This window comes from Erythranthe guttata, chromosome 7 (genome assembly GCF_056151865.1).
Source record: "Erythranthe guttata isolate IM_541 chromosome 7, IM_541, whole genome shotgun sequence".
NCBI classification, from domain to species: Eukaryota; Viridiplantae; Streptophyta; class Magnoliopsida; order Lamiales; family Phrymaceae; genus Erythranthe; species Erythranthe guttata.
This window is the reverse complement of record NC_142539.1, coordinates 7,756,090-7,780,000: the sequence shown is the minus strand read 5'-3', so window position 1 is coordinate 7,780,000 and position 23,911 is coordinate 7,756,090. Positions and strand designations below refer to the sequence as shown.

At 35.7% G+C, this 23,911-nt stretch overlaps 1 protein-coding gene across 2 annotated transcripts; it reads left to right on the top strand.

Annotated features, from left to right (window-relative positions):
• The first annotated feature begins 12,101 nt into the window (after nt 1–12,101).
• Nucleotides 12,102–21,508, top strand: LOC105972700 (kinesin-like protein KIN-12B). Of its 2 annotated transcripts, XM_012997675.2 has the most exons (15): nt 12,102–12,572; nt 12,942–13,076; nt 13,190–13,273; nt 13,401–13,514; nt 13,620–13,679; nt 13,782–13,835; nt 13,928–14,020; nt 15,083–15,178; nt 15,412–15,557; nt 16,824–16,973; nt 17,599–18,631; nt 18,713–18,811; nt 18,895–19,047; nt 19,185–19,982; nt 21,054–21,508. In XM_012997675.2, the coding sequence occupies exons 1-15, from the start codon at nt 12,270–12,272 to the stop codon at nt 21,288–21,290; spliced, it is 3,555 nt and encodes a 1,184-aa protein (XP_012853129.2). In that variant the 5' UTR covers nt 12,102–12,269; the 3' UTR covers nt 21,291–21,508. The 2 variants fall into 2 exon arrangements, with proteins under 2 accessions (XP_012853129.2, XP_088676998.1); XM_088820872.1 differs by having other exon boundaries at nt 12,142–12,572; nt 17,599–18,811.
• Nucleotides 21,509–23,911: the final 2,403 nt, after the last annotated feature.

Sequence of the window (23,911 nt, the reverse complement as noted above, 5' to 3'; positions counted from 1 at the left end):
ACAGCTTATACTCCTTGATAAATCAATAATATATTTATATTTGCACATGATATGCATGGAGTGGGTTGATGGGTATTATTTCAGATTGGTCAATGTCTTTATAATTTCCCATGTTTAGTGTTAGTATGATCTTTGTCAAGTTTAATCTGCAAATAAAAAGTTTGTCTTCTTCCTTTCACTGTATTATTCTATATTGATTCAGTGGCTTATTTGTATTGACGTGTTTTAATTACTTGGTTGATGTTAAAATATTGGGAAGAATATTTATTACTCAGCGTATATTCATTTACTTAATTAAATGTGAAAACTGTATCATGAAAGTATTAATCAATGTTGAGAAAATAATAACATATTGGATAAGACAGGAGTTGAATGGAAATTGAGCTTTAATAATTTATTGTAAATAGATATCTTATATATATAAGAAATATATTTTGAACTAAAACCTAGACGAAGAAGGAGGAGGAGGAGAGGAGAGGAGAGGAGAGGGATGAGAAGGAGAAGAAGACGAAAGAGGAGGAGAAGAAGAAGAAGAAGAAAAAGGAGCATAAAAAAGAGGATGAGGAAAAGGAGAAGTAGAACGAGAACGAGAAGGAGAAGACGAAGAAAGAAGAGGAGGAAGAGGAGGAGAAGGAGGAGGAGGAGGAGGAGGAGGAGAATGAGGAGAAAGTAGATTGAGAAAAATGAAGAAAAAGAAGAAGAGATAAATAGAAGAAGAGGAAGAAGAAGAAGAAGAAGAAGAAGAATAAGAAGAAGAAGAAGAAGAAGAAGAAGAAGAAGAAGAAGAAGAAGAAGAAGAAGAAAAAGATGAAGAAGAATACGGAGAAGAAGAACATGAAGATGAGGAAGAGGAAGAAGGAAAGAAGAAGAACAATGAGGAATAAGAGGAGATATGAAGACGCATAAGAGGAAGACGAAGACGAGGATGAAGACGAAGAGGAGGAGCAAGAAGAGGAGGACGAAAAGGAGGATATTGAAGACGAGGATGACGAAGACGAGGAAGAGAAAGATGATGAAGAGGAAGAAACAGAAGATGGAGAAGAAGAAAAAGATGAGGAAGAAGAGGAGGAGAAGAAGAAGCAAGAAAAAACATGAAGAATAAGCGGGAACAAGAAGAAACAGAAGAAAAATAAAAAGAAGAAGAAGAAGATGAAGAAGAAGAAAAAGAAGGAGGAAAAGGATAAGGATGAGGATGAGAAGAAGAAGAGGATGAGGAAGAAGAAGAAACATGAGTGGGAGAGAGGGTTTGTGAAGAAGAAACAGAGGGGTGTGAGAGGTTTAATTTGTGTGTGTTATATTAAAGAAAGAAAAATGAGATTTTTATGTTTGTGTGATATTGATTTTCATTAAAGGTATTGATATGAACCACGCCAACCATGTGACGAGACCCGATAACAATACTTCGGTTATCAATTCCTGGACCGTCCAAAAGAAGGAATCAAAAGGGGGTGGAACCGCGGCCCGTTGTCTATAAAGAGACAAGAACCTTGGTATGTGAAGACGCCACAATCAATTGTGGAAGATTGATTGATAAGTCGGGTGAACGTACGGAATCCTCCGATATGTTCGAAGATTTCTTAAAGAACTAGAGAGAATAATCTCACAATTTAATTAATGATCAAAAGCTGTTTTTCACAATGAATAAGAAGGCATATATATAACCCCCAAAACATAGTCTTCAAGAAAGGAAAATAAAACCCTAAATCTACTTAATAAAGGCTCTAAACAAGTGAGCCACGAAATTAAAGAGAGCCTTAGTAGAATAGGCTCGTAAACACACTAATATGAGCTGATTAGAGATGAACCACGGATTTAAGGTAGGGTGGGTTTTGGTCTTCATCCTCTTGCTCTTATTTGCCCAACTTGGACTGATCTTTAGCCCGGATGGTTCCCACACTTGTCCGGTGACTCCGCCACTTGAATATGCATAATCCACCCTTGTTTATCACCATTGAATGAAGCTTTCTTAGTTAAGACATTTTGGATCAATGCAACAAGCTTCTCCTTGAATTTCTTAGCTCGGCTCCTCGTTACTGGTCCGGTTGGACTTGGATAGGATCATCTTGCCAACTGTTGGTTAGACCTCCATCATTCCCCTCCTCTTGAAAAGGATTTTTCCTCAAATCATCACCTACATCAAAATAACTCAAATCAGCAACATTGAAGGTGGTACTAACATTATAGTCACCTGGCAAGTCCAGCTTATACGCATTATCATTCACTCGCTCGAGAACTTGAAAAGGACCATCTCCTCTCGGCAGCAACTTAGAACGCCGTTGTACTGGAAATCGTTCTTTTCTCATGTGCAGCCAAACCCAATCTCCAGGTTCAAAAACCAACTTGCGATGTCCCTTGTTCGCTTGATTTGCATATTGTTCTGTTCTCCTCTCCATATTGAGCCTTGGTTTTTCATGAATCTGCTTCACAAGTTCAGCCTTTTTCATTCCATCCAAGTTAAAATGCTCAGATAAAGGTAGTGGAGTTAAATACATTGGAGTTAAAGGATTAAAACCATAAACAATTTCAAACGGTGAAAACTTAGTAGCAGAATGAACAGCTCGATTATATGCAAATTCAACATGTGGTAAACACTCTTCCCATGTTTTAATATTTTTCTTGATAATAGCCCTCAACAAGGCAGAAAAAGTCCTATTTACTACTTCAGTTTGACCATCGGTTTGTGGGTGACAAGTAGTAGAAAATAATAATTTTGTTCCTAGCTTACACCACAAGGTCTTCCAAAAGTAACTCAAGAACTTAGCATCACGATCAGAAACAATTGTCATAGGCATGCCATGCAATCTAACAACTTCTTTAAGGAACAAATCAGCAACATGCGACGCATTATCAGTTTTGTGGCATGGTATAAAATGTGCCATTTTAGAAAATCTTTCAATGAAAACAAAGATCGAATCCCTACCATATTTTGACCTAAGCAAACCTAACACAAAATCCATAGAAATATCAATCCACGGTCCATTGGGAATAGGCAATGGTGTGTATTACTCGAGACTTAGCTTGACGACATGTAACACACCTACCACAAATTCTCTCAACATCTCTCTTCATGTGTGGCCAATAAAAGTGTTCTTTCAGCATGTGTAATGTCTTTTCGAACCCAAAATGACCCATAAGACCTCCCCCATGTGATTCAAGCACAAATAATTCACGTATAGAACACATAGGAATGCAAAGTTTATCTTCCCTAAACAAGAATCCCTCATGCCTATAGAACTTATCATATGCACCCTTTTCACATGCTTGATAAACAGTACCAAAATCAGCATCTTGAATGTACAACTCCTTAATTTGTTTAAAACCAAGTAATTTAACATTAAGAGTAGACATTAAGGTGTACCTTCGAGACAATGCATCAGCCACAATGTTCTCTTTACCTTGCTTGTATTTGATGACATAAGGAAATGTCTCAATGAATTCCATCCATCGGGCATGCCTCTTGTTCAGCTTGTGTTGTCCCTTCAAGTGCTTCAACGATTCATGATCCGTGTGAATCACAAACTCCTTAGGCCAAAGATAATGCTGTCATGTCTCTAAAGCTCGAACCAAGGCATAGAGCTCCTTATCATAAGCCGGGTAGTTTAAGGCTGCCCCACTCAACTTCTCACTAAAATATGCAATCGGTCGTCCCTCTTGCATCAAAACAGCGACTATGCCTACTCAAGAAGCATCGCACTCGATCTCGAATGTTTTCGCGAAATTTGGTAGAGCAAGTAAATGAGCTTTGGTTAACTTCTCCTTAATTAATTGAAAAGCTTTCTCTTGCTCGTCCCCCCACTTGAACACCACATTCTTCCTTATCACCTCGATCATTGGTGCTGCAATAGTGCTAAAATCCTTCACGAACCTCTTATAGAAACCAGCAAGGCCATGAAAACTTCGAACATTCGCTACACTCGTCGGACTTGGCCATTCTTGGATAGCTCGAACCTTTTCTTCATCAACCTAAATACCTTGTGCACTCACAACAAAACCAAGAAAGACAAGCTTATCCGTGCAAAATGTACATTTCTGCAAATTAGCATACAACTTCTCTTCCCTAAGCGCATTTAAAACGGATTCCAAATGCACAACATGATCATCCAAATTTTTGATATAGATAAGAATGTAATCAAAGTAAACTACAACAAATTTACCAATGAAAGATCGCAAAACATGGTTCATTAATCGCATGAAAGTACTAGGAGCATTAGTTAACCCAAACGGCATAACTAACCACTCATATAAACCATACTTTGTTTTAAAAGCAGTTTCCATTCATCACCCTCTCTCATTCTTATTTGATGATACCCACTTTTCAAATCAATTTTTGAAAACACACAAGCACCATGCAATTTCTCTAACATATCATCTAAGCGTGGAATAGGATGACGATACTTTACCGTTATATTGTTGATTGCTCGACAATCGACACACATTCTCCACTTTCCATCCGCCTTAGGCACCAAAAGTACCGGAACAGCACACAGACTCATGCTCTCCCTTACGTGCCCTCTTTCCATCAACTCCGTGACCTGCATTTGTATCTCCTTAGTCTCCCCGGGATTGCTTCGGTAAGCTGGTTGGTTTGGAATAGAAGCTTCTGGCACAAAGTCAATTTGATGTTCAATGCCTCGAATTGGTCGCAACCTCGGTGGCAGCTCCTCTGGGAATACATCATCAAAGTCCTGCAAAAGAGAAACAACAGAACTAGGCAAAGAAGAGTTAACATTGTTAGTGTTCAAAAAGGCCTCCTTGTACATAAGTACAATCATCGGCTGATTCGAACGCATAGCTCTCTTCACATTACTCGCCCTCGCATATAAACTTGTTTTTCCCTCTTATTTTCTCTCATTGGTCGGACTTACTTTTTTATTTTCTCTCTTTTTTTCTCAGCCTCACTCTCTCTTTCTTTTGTACTCTCACTCATTTTCTTTTGATCACTCTCTTTTTGTAGCCTGACTTGATCCTCATGGACCTGCTGCGGTGTTAAAGGAACTAGAGTGATTGTTATTTGGTTGAACGTAAATGAGTACTTGTTGGTGAATCCATCATGCTTGGCCCGTCGATCAGATTGCCACGGTCGACCAAGTAACAAGTGTCTAGCTTGCATCGGAACAACATCACACAGTACCTCATCTTCATACTTTCCAATGCGAAATGATACTAACACTTGCTTGTTCACCCTCAATTCTCCACTATCGTTAAGCTATTGCAGCTTATATGGTTGTGGATGTTTGGTTGTAGGCAACCCTAACTTCTCCACCATCATAGTGCTAGCAACATTGGTGCAACTCCATCTATCAATGATCACACTACATACCTTGTCTCGAACATGACATCTAGTGTAGAAGATGTTTTCTCGCTGTGCTTCTTCATCTCCCTTTGCTTGCACGTTTAGAGCTCTCCTTGCAACAAAAAATTCACCATGTGCTGCATATTCTTCTTCTCCATCATCCTCTTGTGGTAGTGTGGAATCCTCCTCTTCTTCGGTCTCAACCCCACCATCATCACGCAGCAGCATAACTCTCTTGTTTGGACATTGGTTTGCTTTGTGACCCTTGCCATGGCATTTAAAACACTCTATATCACAATTCCGAGTTGTATTAGAATCGATTTTACCTTGGACTGCATGCTTGGTAGTGTTTTGCTTTGGCTCGAATTTGGGTTTAGTCATAGCTGGCTTCTCATCTCTGCTAACAACATTATGCCTCCAAGATGAACTCGAACTAGGGGCTGATCGTGGATTGTTACCCCGCCGCTTGAACTGATTCTCAATCTTGATGGCCATGTGTACCATGTCCTCCATCTCAACATAGCGTTGCAACTCCACTACGTTAGCAATCTCTCTATTCAGCCCTGCCAAGAACCTTGCCATAGTAGCCTCCCGATCCTCCTCAATATTTACTCGGATCATTGAAATTTCCATCTCCATAAAGTACTCCTCAACACTTCGATTTCCTTGCTTCAAATTCTGTAGCTTTTGATACAACTCTCGGAAGTAGTAGCATGGCACGAACCGCTTTCTCATTAGGGTTTTCATCTCGTCCCAAGTTGCCACTGGATTCTCCCTATTTCTCCTCCTATTCAGCACCAATTGATCCCACCAAATGATGGCATAATCGGAGAATTCAATCGCTGTCAACTTCACCTTCTTCTGCCCTAGCCTCTCTAGGTGGATCTTGTCCACTCCTTTGCACGTTAGGAATGGTTTGGGGAAACTCTTGCCGTGAGTTTCCATTTGATCCATCCGCTCATGAATCTGCTCCATCTCTTCCCTCGCGAATCTCTTCATCTCACTCATCAACGCCTCCATCATAAACTTTGGATCAACCTCCCTATGTGTGTCTTCCAAATTTGTTTGATTGTTAGACATGATTCCTGCAAAACAATGTTAGAAACAAAATATGGACCTCACACACTCCCTTACGTGTTTCACTCAATAAATGGATATCGCTCAAGTTCACTCGTGTTTGCACACAATCAATTTTGGCTTTTACCCTCTTATGAACTCACCACTCTTGCCTTTTTCCTCTCAAATTCTCAATAGCCCCAATCAAACTCACCAAACAAATATCAGAATTTTCAGGAACAGTTCACCACGAGTTATCAGGAATTGATATAGAAGATGAACGATGAACTTGAATCGAAATAGAATATGAGCAGAATTTAATGACCTTTGGATAGTCACGAGTAATTTATTTTGTTTGAATTTCGAAATTAATATTATAGGAAACAGAAGAGTGTAGGAAGGAAGTTGATGTGGAGTAGAAGAGAAGATATTCAAGGATCCCGAGGATAGAAAACAAAATATACCCTTCCTAACTTAAAATGCAGTATTCGGATCCTTTCCAACTACTTATAATACCAACAAGGAATTATTCCTTTCAAATAATTTCGATTTTTGCTTCTTTTTCTTTTTTTTTCGGATTTTTTTTTCAGATTTTTTTTTTTTTTTGACAATAGACTCAAGACGAACAAGATACTGGACAAATTTAATGACTCAAGAACAGATTTAATGACGGAAACAAAACAAAAGAAGAAAAAATGACACTAGAAGGAAGAAAGATATGGAATACGGAAAGAAACGAAACAAAAACAACAAAAGACTCAAAGGATAGACGAAACCTTCTTGGAAGATGGCTCTGATTACTAAATGATATGAACCACGCCAACCATGTGACGAGACCCGATAACAATACTTCGGTTATCAACTCCTGGACTGTCCAAAAGAATGAATCAAAAGGGGGTGGAACCGCGACCCGTTGTCTATAAAGAGACAAGAACCTTGGTATGTGAAGACGCCACAATCAATTGTGGAAGATTAATTGATAAGTCGGGTGAACGTACGGAATCCTCCGATATGTTCGAAGAGTTCTTAAAGAACTAGAGAGAATAATCTCACAATTTAATTAATGATCAAAAGTTGTTTTTCACAATGAATAAGAAGGCATATATATATATATATCCCCCAAAACATAGTCTTCAAGAAAGGAAAATAAAACCCTAAATCTACTTAATAAAGGCTCTAAACAAGTGAGCCACGAAATTAAAGAGAGCCTTAATAGAATAGGCCCATAAACACACTAATATGAGCTGATTAGAGATGAACCCACGGATTTAAGGTAAGGTGGGCTTTGGTCTTCATCCTGCTTGCTCTTATTTGCTCAACTTGGACTGATCTTTAGCCCGGATGGTTCCCACACTTGTCCGGTGACTCCGCCACTTGAATATGCATAACCACCCTTGTTTATCACCATTGAATGAAGCTTTCTTAGTTAAGACATTTTGGATCAATGCAGCAAGCTTCTCCTTGAATTGCTTAGCTCGGCTCCTCGTTACTGGTCCGGTTGGGACTTGGATAGGATCATCTTGCCAACTGTTGGTTAGACCTCCATTAGGTATAGATGTCATTTCTATTTATTATTTATGCGGCATTGAAATGAGAAACAATTGATATTTGAAATTGCCGCTCTCTTTGTTAAATTTTATATTATTTATTATTTAATATATATTTTATATATTGACAATCGGTGTGTGTACGTGGTATATATATATATATATATATATATATATATATATATATATATACACGGATTGTAGAATGAAAAATATATGCTGCAATAAAATAAAGTAATAGTAATGTAATTTTAAATTTCACAGATATATTTCAATATTATTTAATAGTTTTTTTTATTACAATTTGTACTATCATTTATTCAAACAATTACTTTTTTTTCATTTTGTTGAATGTGATCCCGTGCAACGCATGGACATGATTACTGGTATATAATTACTAATTCAATTTTCTAATTATGTTTTCCTATTTTTTCTAATGACACTCATGCGTGCGTGTGCATGTTCCAACCAAAATCTCATTTTAATGTCTTGCATAATAATTATGAACTCAATATTCGAAATCAATTTTTTAACTAACTTTTATTATTTCATCTTTTCTCCAGAATATTGTACATATCTTATTTCTTAATCTCTTGCGTTTAATTTTTATATTTTATTATTGAATTCTATGTCAATTTCCAAATTTTTTGACTGCTGGAGCATATTTAACACTTTAACAGATTGTATGAGATACATTTGACATCTTTTGTTTAGGTGGTTGTTAACATAATCTAATCAAACCTAGGTTTTTCTTTTCTTCCAAATGCTGGCCTATTTAATTTCACGTTCATTGTTTTTTTTCTTCTCAATTTCGTTTGTGATTTTGTTAACGATTTTTTGGAAAGCTTTTTTTTTTTCTCTCTACTTTATTAACAGGGTAATTGGCATTTTGCACCCTTCAAATACACACATTTGGCACATTGCACCCTTAAATTGTAAATTTGGCACTTTGCACCCTTCAATTAGCATTTGATTGGCAAAATGCACCCTCAATATCTTTCCGACATCGAGAAATACATTTTTATCAATTTCCGGCATGCTTTCCTTTGTTTTTTTTTTTTTTTTTTCTCAATCGCCAATCTCATATTCTCCATTTCAGTTATGGACTTATGGGCAATATTATTTTTTCTTCTTCTTTTGCATTCAAGAACTTCTTTGACCACTCTTTCTTCTATCTTCTTGTGATTTTTATTCCAATTTATTGCACTGAAGCATGAAGCGCACCTGTATCCAAGAATTTATATCAAGTAAAAAAAATAACAAGTTTTTTTCTATCAAGAATTTCAGGTGGGAAGTTTTTTTTATTTTCCTCATACCTAATACATGTTTTCCCCTCATGTTCTTTATCTTCATCCCCTTTTTATATCTTCCTATGTCACCACCATCACTACCACCACCACCTCTGCCGTTGGGGCGGCTCCACCCTTCAAGTCCGGCACCTTGTCGACTCCCAAGACGAAGACAATGATTGTAACAGGTAGTCATGGACCAAGCTAGATTTTGTGTTGACCCTCAAAAAGAAGAAAAATAAATGGCAGAATAGTGATTATTCAGATTCTTGCAACATTATTTGAAGAGAAGTAAATTTGGGGAGTTGTGGAGAAATCAAGATTTTTTTTTTTTTTATGGACTTCAATAAAAAATTACTTTTTTCTTCACAAATAAAGTCCTGGAGCCACATGAACTGAATTGTTTGCCTATAATTGGATGGAGTGTTGTGATTCACTGTTGAAAACCTTCATTTCCATTCAAATAGTTTTTCCGGCGAAATTTTAAGGCAAAAACATATGCAGGGTGCATTTTGCCAAGTAAATGCTAATTGGAGGGTGTAAAGTGCCAAATTTGTAATTTAAGGGTGCAATGTGCCAATTGAGTTTATTTCAAGGGTGCAAAGTGCCAATTACCCTTATTAACACTAAAAATCTTCAAGAATTCCAATTTAACATCATAACTTCCACGCCGATCTGCAAACATACCGTTTGGGCCTCTTTAACGTTGTTTGTTTATGTACGCCATCGCTATGAATGCCGCATCCACTTTCTCATGCAAGGTTTTAATACCATATTATTTGTGTGTTGTCTAGAGGATAATACCATAAGTTTGCAATGAGGAAATTAAAAGGTACCAATTTTACCTCTATTTTTTTGTGTTCGATTATGGCAAACTCTGTGAATTTTGTTTAATAATTGGAGTTCATTCTTATTTGATATAGTCTTGCTTATGTCAATGTACAAAGGACATGCCATAAATTTACTTGGACGAAGTGAAAAAAAGTATTGGTTGCACCTTTATTATTTCTATACAATCTATGGGGAGTTCTACAAATTTTGGTTAATAATTTGAGTAATAGACTCGCTTAAGGGTTTTTTTTTTTTTTTTTTTTTTTTTTTTGGAGGAAGAATGAACTTTTATTCATGCAATATTCGTCAAATTTAACGGAAGATCTACGCTATCAAGACAATCTGAGAAAGACAATTTAGCAATAGCGTGGGCTAACATATTACCCGCGCTTAACATAACTGAAAAGAAGTTGCAAGATATAAACAATCCTCAACAAGAGCACCAAAGGATGATGACTCGCAATCTTCAGTGCGAAGTGCCTCGATAACTTGGAGATAATCTCCATCGATGATGATAGAAGACCACTCCATTTCCTTTGGCAAATATACCGCTAGAAGTGCCGCACCGGCTTCCCCTTCCGTCGGTTGCAAACAAATAGGAAATTCTCATGCTTTCCAGCCAAGGCATTTGCCGTCCCAACCTCGAGCCACAACGGGAATAGAGTATCTTTTCTCAGCCCGATTAAAGCCCGCATCAAAAGAGCTACTCAGAATTATATATGAGATTGAAGTACCTCAAAAGACTACTACCATTATACTTATAATTGTAGTGACTTCCATACTTCATACAGCACGAGAATGTTGGGGAAGAAGGGTGGTTTAATTGTGTATAATCGCTTCAATTTTCTTTTTTTGGTAGTTTAACTTCGTCTTTTATTTTTTTCGTAATCTGCTTAACACACTACTTCATTTAAATTTTGGAATTTCTTAAACATGCTTATATAACGACTTCTTTATAATTTTTGAGTTGTCATCGTAGCATCTATTTTCTTAAAGCACCGTCCATTCCATGATCGTTTATTTGTTATCATGGTATCTTCGTGAGCATCAATAAAAAAATCTTCATCGCCTAATTATATGTTGATCTTGGGTTGGATTTAAATAAATTGACGAGATTATCGACGGGATTTGGAGTAAATTGAATTTTTTTCCTTTAAATTTCGTGTTTCGCACGGGTTATAATAATAATAATAATAATAATAATAATAATAATAATAATAATAATAATAATAATAATAATAATAATAGTTACATTGACGAATATTACAGATTAAATGACCATAAATCATACTCTTTTTTTTAGATGAATCATACTCTTTTAATACTTAATTTTTTTTTTCTTTATTGTTTAAAAAAAATTGGTCTATTTACTATTAATTTTTATTTTATTTTAGCATGTAAACCATATAATTTTTGTAGTTTGGTTATAGATTTTGCAATATATATTTTTTGTTAAGAATACTATGCAATGTCTTATGGATTTGTGTATATCGTTATTATATAAAGTATGGTCCGCAGTTTACGAAATATAAGTTTATTTTAATTTGTATTTACATTTGAATTTCTGTTTACTTAGTATTTGAACTTCATTTTAAGTTTGTTTGTTATTTCTCTTGTATTTATTTGCGTATTAAAAATGAAGTAATTAATTTTTTTAGTGATTTCACGTAAATTTACACGAAATGCATGCGTGTATTTCACGTAAATTTACACGAAATAAAACAAAATTCTGTAAAAAAAAAAAAACGCATTTCGTGTTGCATTGCACGAAATGGAGTGTTTCAAAATCGAAGTAGGTTTCATCCTTCTTGATAATTATTGTGTTCTAAATGATACTATTAGACAAATTTGACGATTTGGAAAGTTTTAAAATTCGAAGGTTGAAAGAATTTGGAAAAATGCTAAAGGGTGTCTTGACAAAATGAATTATTTCGCACTGTAATCGAAAAAAAAATACACTATGAATAGTAAGTCCCCATTATAATTTGGGTATGACCAATACAAAAATATTTGAAATAGTCCAATGGACTGAAATGGGTCCAAGCTCGAACAATGTGGGGGCTTAAAGCAAAAAAACGGTCGCCAGATCTAAAAATTAAAATATTTCCACATAAAGTTGGATTCAAAATTCTCCCCCCTCTTCCCCTCTCCAACGGCTACCCCATTCTCTCTCTCTCTACTGTCCAATTCTTCTGTTTCTCTCTCTAAAAACTCAACAATCGTAGATTCGTTCAACATATTTCCATCTCCGAAATGAAGAACTTCTTGACGCCTAGAAATCATACGTTGAGAGAAAATCCTGACGCCGTCACAGCTTCCCCGAACCCTAAATCGAAGCCGACCACGCCGAATCAAAGCAACCGGAAGCTCAAATCAAGCAAAGAGAATGCACCACCGGCGCCGGCGTCAGATCCGAACATTCCGATGTCCTCTCCTGCCGCCAAGATGAAGAGCCCACTCCCTCCTCGCCCCCCGCTCAAGAGGAAGCTCAGTGTTGAGTCTGTCGCGTCCGATAATTGTGCGCCCCCCTCCAATTCATTAGATTCCGGTGTGAAGGTGAGTTTCTTTCAAAAATCAGTAGATTCCGCTCAATCTCGTTCGCTACTTGTCATTTTTTTCTTATCCCTGATTTTTCATTTATTATGTTGGCCATTATTACTGTACTTCGTATCCTGAAGTGAACATGGTTTTCAGCACAATTTGTGACTAAGTTTTCCTGTTAGGTTGGGATGTGAAGGTGAGTTTCTTTAAAAAAAACAGTAGATTCCGCTCAATCTGTTTCGACACTTGTCCATTTTTCTTATCTCTGATTTTTCATTTACTATGCTGGGCATTATTATTTTACTGAAGAAATTTCCACCATTTGAGCATATGTCGTTTTTATTTTTGTAAGCTTATAATGTATGTTGTAACTACATAAATTAGGTGGTAGTTCGTGTGAGACCACCAAGCAAGGAGGAAGAAGATGGAGATGTAGTTCAGAAAATTACAGAAGATTCTTTAACAATATCAGGGCAAACATTTACTTTTGACTCAATTGCTGATATTCATTCCAAGCAGGCAAGATTGACCTCCTATTGATCAATTTTGATGCCTCGCCACACACTAGTTACATCGCGTTTATTGTAAACATTTTGATGAAACTTCGTTTTGGATATATGTGTTTGTTTCAGATTGAAATATTCGAGCTCGTTGGTGCACCACTTGTTGAAAATTGTCTTGCTGGGTTTAATAGTTCTGTCTTTGCGTATGGTCAGGTATACTTATTTCCACAAATTTATTTTATTTCAGTGCATCAGTAAAATCCCTTTTTATCGCAATATGTACAGAAGTGTCTCAAACACATGAATGGTTTATTGAAATGTGCATTATTTAATTAATCAGACTGGAAGTGGAAAGACATACACGGTATGGGGGGCATCCAACTCCTTGTTGGAAGATGATCAGCAAGGTTTAGCACCACGTGTATTTCGAAGGCTCTTTGAACGGATTAATGAGGTAGATTTTCAGTTATTTTACTTATCCAAAATAAATGTATATTATGTATCATTCTTATAATTTAGTTACCATGAGATAAACATTTTTTATATCTTCTCCATGCAGGAGCAAATCAAGCATGCTGACAGACAACTTGTATATATGTGCCGCTGCTCGTTTCTCGAGGTTGGTTACTACTATCTGTTACATGCTCTGATCCTCACCAAATTTCTATTACCTAATCATCTTTGGTAATCTATATATTCACCTTGAGCATCATACTTACAGATCTATAACGAACAAATAACCGATCTATTGGATCCAAGTCAAAAGAATCTCCAGGTAAAGCAATAACATTTACTTCATAAACAATTTGCTCGGCGTCTGATTTTATCGCATATATAAGTCTCTTTTTGTTGCGTCTCTCATTCCAGATTAGAGAAGATGTCAAAACTGGTGTTTATGTTGAAAATTTGAGAGAAGAGTCTGTGTCCTCCATGAAGGATGTCTCGCAACTACTGATAAAGGTTTGTTATGATTCTAGCTTAGTCATCAATGTTGTTGTGAGTTTCACTTTTACATCCTGAGAATATAAGTCATGATACAGTCGGAAGCCAGCATTTGGTTGACTTCTACTCTTGTAAACCTTTCAGGGAACTAATTTTGGTGATCAACTTTGTTAACAAAAGCTGGCATGTGATTAACATTTCTTTTTCAGGAGATATTACACACTAATAGAACATATATTTTAGGTCCTTTTTAGTTTGGGAGGAAATTGAAGAAAAACTTCGAATGGATGTGTATTTTGCAGAGCTTCGTGTTTTTTGTTCCACGAAGCGAGTTGCAGGGTAGAATTTGAAAATTGGCTTAATTTTCTTTATCCAATTTATAAAAATTATTATTTTTGTAATTATATAATCTTCATTTTAACTGTATTCGAAGAGATAAAAAACGTAAAAGTGATGTTGGAAAGTTGAAAAGTGAGATAGTTCAAGATTTTAATTTCTTATGGGGGAGTAAAACACAAGCATTGATGAAAAAGAAGGCTATATTTCAGATTTTAAAGTTCTATACCTTACTATCAGAATGCTAGTAGACAATTCCCTTCAATTCACAGATGACAAGTGCTGTCAAATTTGTTATATATATATATATATATATATATATATATATATATATATATATATATATATATATATATATATATATGTATATATATATATACATATGTATATATATATATGTACATATATATATATATATATGTACATATATATATATATATATGTAGATATATATATATATATATATATATATATATAATTTTAAAATATCTTGCAGATAATCATGCATAAATCATCTTATGACTCAGATAATTAGTGTGCCATTTTCATGAATACTTGCTGTGCCATATTCTTAAACAAATGAATATTAATCGATTGTAACTTATGCTTGCTTCGAATTGGAACCATTTCAGAAGTTTAACCGAGTTGTGTTGTTCTTTATTAGAGTTTCCCTGTCATCCCTGAGAATCATTTGGTAATATCTCGCTTCTGTCTTTTACACTTATCATATCTGTAATTTTGCAGGGGTTATCAAACCGGAGAACCGGCGCCACATGTGTAAATGCTGAAAGTTCTCGTTCCCACAGTGTTTTCACATGCGTGGTCGAATCACGCGGCAAGGTAATGCACTCTCTAAATTTAGATTTTTCGCTCTTTTATTAGACAACTATGTAGTATGGGTGTCTACCTCATAGTTGATGAACGAAGCATGAGTTTTTTGTGAGCCCATCTCCCATCTCTTATTTTATGTAGTCTGCTTGAGTGTCAAAAAAAATATCTCATATTTTCTTTAAACTCATTTGTTATCTCACAATCTTCTGCTAAATAACATATGAAAATCTTTTCTATTACAGAGTGTGGCTGATGGTTTAAACCGCTTGAAAATGAGTAGAATTAATTTTGTTGACCTTGCTGGATCTGAGAGGCAAAAGCAAACAGGTGCAGCTGGAGAACGCTTGAAGGAAGCAGGGAATATTAACCGTTCTCTTTCACAGCTGGGGTATGGTTTCTGATATTGGTTAAATTGTCATTGCAAGATAAAAAAGAAAATGATTAAATAAGATTAAGACAGTTTTCACTCCGACAAGCAGTTCATTTTTGGTTATTAATTTCGGTGGTTTTTCTATAAATGCGTATAGGTATCCAATTATTACTTCTGCGTACAGTGTCAGTGAGTTCATGAGAATTTATAGGGTTGCTGAGAGTGATGGTACATGAGGAAGTTATATTTACCAATTCGTTTTAGGATAGTTGGACTAGACTAAGGTTCTGCTTTCTGTAATTGCTATAAACTGGAGGATTTAATTTGACCGGATTCAGTAGGATTTATGGATATAATTTATTGGAGAATAAACATACTTTTCAAGGTCTCCCGTCTCTATCCAATGGCTGCTCCATGTTTCTATAATATCAATGGTGTCAGTAATCTACTTTAAATTCATGCCAACTTTTTAAAAACCACATAATAAGTTTCTCCTTTTAATGTTCCCCGACTTTCATGCGATTAGGTTTGCCAAAGCAAGCAGAAAAAAAGCAAGAAGTATGATCATTGCAAATCTGATTATGTACAGAAAATATTGTTTAATTGGAATATGCAACTTGAAATTTCACGTGTTCACCATTAAGCAATTAGATTCCTTTGTACTGGCTTAGATGCAGTAATGGATTACATTTTGTTGAGTTATATAATGTAGCTGATACATGGAGAGCGGATATTGAAAATGACCGGCCATTTGACATATGGTCTTTCTTTTACGATAACCCGCAGATGCTACAATTCGGATATGTAATTTATCTGGTAATTGTCAATCAGGATGCTGATGGAATTGCAAAAGTTGTTACCTGTGGATGCCCACTTCTTTTGTGAAAATCTCAGACCTGTGACCTACATAACCATTATGCATGTAGCAACAAAGTATTGAGCTGTCTAAGATTGAGGTTGTCTTTTTGATGTCATATTATATGTTCTGTTTTGGCAAAGCATTGATAGGAGTAATAACTTCTAGTAGTACTGTTGTTAAGGCTAAGCTGCATAACGGTGGAGTATGCTAACACCTGGATCCATTTTATTCTTGCTTAGTAGCACTTTTAAGTTGTGAGTCGCTGTGTGGCCATAATCACATGATTATCATCTCTTTAAATATTATACAACAACTATCTGGTGTTTGATTTATTTCATTTCCATGTATTTGAGACTTGGATGAGTGTAAGTTGAGATAATTGTATTCATATCTTTGATTAATTGGGTTCTCTTTGAGATGTGCAGGAACTTGATAAATATTCTGGCAGAAGTTTCCCAGACAGGAAAACAAAGGCACATTCCATACAGAGATTCAAAGTTAACATTTTTGCTACAAGAATCTCTAGGAGGGAATGCCAAGTTGGCGATGATATGTGCCATTTCTCCATCTCAAAGGTGATAATACTATCAATAAGTTGAATAGATTAGGTCACATAATTTGAACTAGTGGAGTCCCCACTCTACTGCTCGGATCACGAGCTACAATAAGAAGCTCTATAATATCTTAATTTGCTTATTCCATTCTGCATTAAAAATCAAATTAGGAAGAATATCATAGATGGTTGTGTTGTCTGGTGAGGAACAATAGAGTAGTTAGTCAATGAAGGTAGGTGGTGGAGCCATTAGAGTGGCGATAGATGATGAAAACTGAAAACAAATCGAAGGTAGTGAATGTTCTGATGGTTGAAAAATGATAAGATGGTTTGTTGTTTATGGTAAACTTGAAAAAAACTGAAAAAAAAAAGAAATAAAAAAGAAAGTAACTGAGGAGAAGAACAAGAAATGTTTGGACTAAAATAGAGCTATGGAGGCTCAATCAAACTCTTTGTCCACTGGTATGAAGCTCTGGCAGCAATTTAATTGAATTGGATAATATGATATATGACTAACTTATACCAGTTCTGCTTTCTAAACAATTTTAACATGATCCTGGTCCTGTGCTAAAACAATTCTAAACAATTTTAACATGATCTTGCATTCGAATACATGTATAACTTTTATTTGAAATTATAATTTTCAGCTGTAAGAGTGAGAGTCTCAGTACTCTAAGATTCGCTCAACGAGCTAAAGCAATAAAGAACAAAGCAGTCATTAACGAGGAAATGCAAGAAGATGTAAGTGTCTTGAGAGATGTGATTCGGCAACTGAGGGATGAACTACACCGGATGAAGGCCAATAATGATCAAACAGGTCCTAGTGGAGCATATGCAACTGGATGGAGTGCACGAAGAAGTTTGAATCTTCTTAGATTTAGCCTCAACCGCCCCATGATGTTACCCCATGTTGAGGATGATAGTGATGAAGAAATGGAGATAGTGGATACAGATGATGCAATAATGCCTGTAATCCATGAAGAAACAGGTGTGTGTACAGATGTTAATATGGAAGACGAAGCATTTGAAACAGTTGACAAGGATAAGACAGAATTATCTTCTGAAATGCAACTTTCTTCAGATGTAGAGATCACACCTGATAAGTCCACACGTTGCATCGAAGATGCTACAGCTTCTGATCTCAGTCTTGTTCCTATTGACTTGCCACCTGTACTAAAGTCACCAGCTCCTAGTGTTTCGCCAAGATTAAACAGTAGCAGGAAAAGTCTTAGGACCTCGTCAACATCAACTGCTTCTCAGAGTTTTCCCACTCAGAGTAACTTGAAGGATGAAAATGCATCCATTTCGAAACCTTCTAATAGCATCTGTATGAATTCTCTCTCTAATCGTAAATCCTGTTTCGCATCGACCAAACATTTGGCTGCTAGCCTTCACCGTGGTCTTGAAATTATCGAGAGTCAACGTGCCAATCCTGCTCTGAGACGGTCATCGTTTAGATTCTCTTGCTTGGCAGCTGATCTTAAGGCAGTTATACCAGTTGTCAAAGTTAATATGGGTGTTCAAACCATTTCTCTCGATGAAGAAGAATCTCTATGTAGTAAATGCAAGACTAAGAACTTCCAGCAAGAACCTGTAACCGGTGATGATGTCCAAAATATGCAGTTAGTACCTGTTAATGGATCACCATCACATGACAAATGCACGAAGCAAGTTCCAAAGGTATGTCACCTGGTTTTAGGTGGAATTTTTACATCGTTTTCCTTTATCAATTCTTATCATGTTCTGTCAATCATCTTTCAGGCTGTAGAAAAGGTCTTGGCTGGAGCTATTCGGAGAGAGATGGCATTAGAAGAGATGTGTGCCAAACAAAATTGGGAGATAACACAGCTTAATCGTTTGGTAAGTCTGCCAAGTAGTAAAACAACGTAATAACTGCGTTGCAACTGAATTTGATATATTTACCTTTGCGACAATTGATACAGGTCCAGCAATACAAACACGAGAGAGAGTGTAACTCCATAATTGGTCAAACTCGTGAAGATAAAATTATTCGTCTCGAAAGCCTCATGGATGGAGTATTACCTACTGAGGAGTTCATGGAGGAGGAACTCTTGTCACTAACTCATGAACATAAGGTATCACACACACACACACACACACACACACACACACACACACACACACACACACACACACACACACACTTATAAATGTCAACTGGATTATCGAAACAGTTTTGTTAATTCATCGAGATGTTATATCTTATTTGCAGATTCTTAGGGAACAATATGATAACCATCCTGATGTTTTGAGAACAAAAATTGAATTAAAAAGAGTTCAAGATGAACTGGAAAGATATCAAAATTTCTTTGACTTGGGTGAGAGAGAAGTTCTGTTGGAAGAAGTACAAGACTTAAGAACTCAGCTGCAACTTTATGTGGATTCGTCAACTAAGATGTTGAAAAGACAAACCCCTCTCCTAGAAATTTCTTCTCCTCAAGATCCAAGTGTGGCTCCCGCTTTATCCACTGCTTGCGATATAACTGAGAGTGTTGAGGAGAGATTTCAACAGGAGAGAAACCAGTGGACTGAAACAGAGAGCAAATGGATTTCCCTTGTGGAAGAACTCAGAATGGAACTCGAATCCAACCGATCAGTTGCTCAGAGACAAAAGCAAGAGCTGGATATTGAAAAGAAGTGTTGTGACGAACTTAAAGAAGCAATGCAGATGGCAATGGAAGGCCATGCAAGAATGCTTGAACAATATGCCGAGCTTGAAGAGAAGCACATTCATATGCTCGCTAGGCAAAGGAAAATTCATGACGGAATTGATGATGTCAAGAAAGCAGCAGCAAAGGCAGGAGTAAGAGGTGCAGAATCTAAATTCATTAATGCTCTTGCTGCAGAAATTTCGGCGCTTAAAGTGGAACGAGAAAAGGAGAGACGGTACTTGAGAGATGAAAATAAAGCGCTTCAAGCCCAACTGAGGGATACTGCTGAAGCTGTTCAGGCGGCTGGGGAATTACTTGTGCGACTTAAAGAAGCAGAAGAAGCCATAGCTGCTGCTGAGGTAAGCTCAAACTTGATTATGTATTGCCTTGTTCATGTTTTATGTTTCGTTATCTGATGAATTTTGATACTCTGGTGCTAAGTTCTATCTGTGTATCACATTTTCTCGATCTTACAAGCTAATCATCCGTAATGCTTAACCTGGCATGAAACCAAGGGATGTAGAATCACCTCCCGCCCCCACTTTCCTCTTTCTACTCAAATTAATGAACTTGGCATGCAAAATATATTGACCGTACTGATTTCTTTAGGAAATGCATTTATTCACAAGTAGTCAAAGCTCGTGCAATTTATACTTCCTAGAAATTGAAAGCTTTGATTATCTCAGTTGATTATGTGCTCATTATTACGTTGATCTCTAATATTAGAAGGTAGAACTGGTATGGTTAAGTGGAGAACTTTAAATAGACTTTAGAGGTGTCATACGCTAAGGGCAGAAATTCCACACATCGGATATATTTTGTGGTTTCGAATTGATGTGGGAACTCGTAATGTTTTGTTTCAAGATTCCAGAAAAGGAAGTTGGTTTCTCAAGAAACTTCATGACTTAAAGGCAAAAGGAAGTTAAACAAAAGGCCTCTGTTACCTGTTAGAGTGGCCTGTTAGAGTGGCCTGTTAGAAGTGGCCTGTTAGAAGTGGCCTGTTAGAAGTGACCTGTTAGAAGTGGCTTGTCATCTGGAATTGCAAATGAAAGAGTTAAGATGGCGAAAAATTGTCTCAGAATTTGTCATATACTTTTGTTAGGTGTGACCACTCTCTATTTCGAACTAAACGTGTCATTTAAAAAAAAAAAAAAAACTTGCATAGGATCACTAAAGCCATTAAAAAAGTGCATGTTGGGCATGTTATACTCGTATTTGATATTCAATCAGTTTCTACTTCTAGCACTGTTTTGTTATATTTCTAACAAAATTTTGATGATCTTGATTTCTGAATGTCGCATTGATGTGTTCTGCGAAACTTATGTCAATAAACCTATTTTTCTTGTTGTTCTAATCAATTTTTTATTGGATATTAATTAAAAAAAAAACGTAAAAGTAAGAAACTGATGGTTGATTTGATAAAAACGCAGAAACGAGCAATAGTGGCAGAGGTGGAGACTGAAAATGCGTACAAAGAGATGGAAAAACTGAATAAGTTGCTTGTAGCCTCTCACATGCGTAAAGAGGACGAATATGGTGGTGGTGAGGGTGAGGGGACAGGTGGCGGCGATCAACAATGGCGAGAGGAATTTGCGCCATCTTACGATGGTGTTGAAGAAGAAGAGCCTTCTTCATGGTTCTCTGGTTACGACCGTTGCAACATTTAATAATAAATAAATAAATAAAAACACACTTGTTAGATATTGTTGTGACATTATATGTATGTGTGGACCATTGTTGTATGTTGTAATACAGTTTCTCATGTATGCAAAAAAGAAAATCTAGTTCTCTTTTACAAAGGGTCTTTCTTATGTTGTTGTTTCCTTGTACTGAAATCCATGTTGCATAACATAACAAATCTGATTTCTTTCATATTGTCAAGAAATTGTATTATGATATTGAAAAGCAATAATAATGTATGTTTGTGTATGTATAATGTATGTATAGATGTGGATAAGGGTGGGGACCGAATGAAAGATAAATATGGTGAGAGACAAATGGGACATATGTTGAGAGATATGCAAAAATCGAAGATGATGATATGATAGTGATTATTTATTTGTTTGGTTTTGGTGTCAAGAGGATAGGGGGCATTTTTCAAGTGGCTCACACCAAAAGACAAGTCCACAACTTGAGTTTAACTTTCCTGTGTCAAACTCTCTCTCTCTCTCTCTCTCTATTATATTATATGTATGTATATATCATTTCAGACCATAAAACAGCTAGCTTGTGCCGTTGTCTTCTCCTGACATCTCTCTCTCTCTCTCTCTCTCTCTCTCTCTCTCTCTCTCTCTGTGTCCTTGTGGACCAGAAAAGCATATTATTTTAGATTTAAAGAAGAGAAGATAGAACAGAAGAGAAGAGAAGTAATTAAGTAGGAGTCCATCCCCAGCCATTCAACAAATATCCATTTTTCCGTTATTCTCGGAATAGTAGAAAACAAGTAGCCTTTTTATGGGTCCGAAAGTGACTTTGATTCAATCTAAACAACCATTTTCATTGGTTCACAACTTCTTTTACTCTATCTCTAACATGTTCTTTACCTAAAAACTACACTCGATTTTTCTTTGGTTTATTGAATTATACATTTTATATATAACTTTGGACTTTGAGATAGAAATGCTATCTATACATATTGATTTTATTTTAAGAATGAGTCCACAATGGTTTGCCTCAAGTTGTAACTGACACTAATCCTGCCTTTTTTGTTTGACGGTTTATTTTGGAATTCCTAAACGATACCAATATGAAGAAGGAAAAAAATTCAATAACATTGTACTGTTTTATTCAAAATCAACAATATTATTAAATAATTGATATAGAGAGTAAATAAATGGTATATTCATTTTGTTATTATCAAATTATGTTAATATACGACCGAATGGAATTATATTATTATCAAATGGCACTTTACAAATAAGTACATCAAGGGGTATTTATTCATAAAAAAATATAGATAATAATTTTTTTTACAAAAAAGCCCACACATGGTCCAGAGTTTCGTAAAAGACTAAAATAGCCCCTTATACTTTAATATGCTCAAATTTCATCATTTAATTTGATATAACCTCAATTTGACCCCAAACTTCACAAATTATTCAATTTTGACCCAAAACACATATTTATGGACAATTTCGTCCGTCACCGCCGGTCTCCGGCATTGACTTTTTTTTTTTTTTTTTTTCTCACCACCAGTCTCCGACGTTGACTTTTTTTCTTCTTTAACCTCCCCCGTTTAAACAACTATATTACTGTTAAACACAGTAAAATTAATTATACTGCAGTTTAACACAGTAATATTGTTATATTAATCTCTAGCACAGTAACATTAACACAACAAAACTCATTATTATTGTGTAGTAGAGTCATATTAATATGTTGAACGTTTAACAAAGGTAAACATAATAAAAAACCAAAAGAATTAATATTACTGTGATTGATAGTAATATTACTATAACAACAGTAATATTACCGTCAACCACAATAATATTATTGTGTTTACAGTAATATTACAATAATAGACAATAATATTATTACGTTACTTTGTGAATAACTCAAACAAAACAAAAAAACCCTAAAAATAATAATATTGATGTGGTTGACAGTAATATTACTATAACAACAGTAATATTACCGTCAACCACAGTAATATTATTGTGTTTACAGTAATATTACATTAATAGACAATAATATTATTACGTTACTCCGTGAATAACTCAAACAAAACAAAAAAATCCAAAAAAATAATAATATTAATGTGGCTGACGGTAATATTATTGTGTTTACAGTTATTTTACTGTCAACAACAGTAATATAATTACGTTGACTTGTCAACAAATCGACCAAAATTAAAAAAAAAATAACAAAAAGTAAATAATAATATTGTCATTGACTCTAATTGTATTGTCAATGGCAGTACAATTACGTTAATGTACTGTCAGTGACATCATAATTACGTTAATTTATTGTCAGTGACAGTATAATTACCGTTAATGACAACACAATTGCGGTCAACGTTTAGTGGCGGGCGTAAGGAAAAAAAAATACTAAAAAAAGTCAACGCCGGAATCTGGCAGCGGATAAAAAAAAAATCAACACCGGAGACTGGCTGTCAACGCCGGAATCCGGCGGCGGAAAAAACATACCAGAAAAAAAAAGGAAAATTGAAAAGTTAACGCCGGAAACCGGCGGCAAAAAAATATTTTTTCAAAAAAAAAGTTTTTGAAAAAAAAAAGTCAAAATTGAATTTTTGTGGTCAAAATTGATTAAATTGGGGTTACAATTAAAA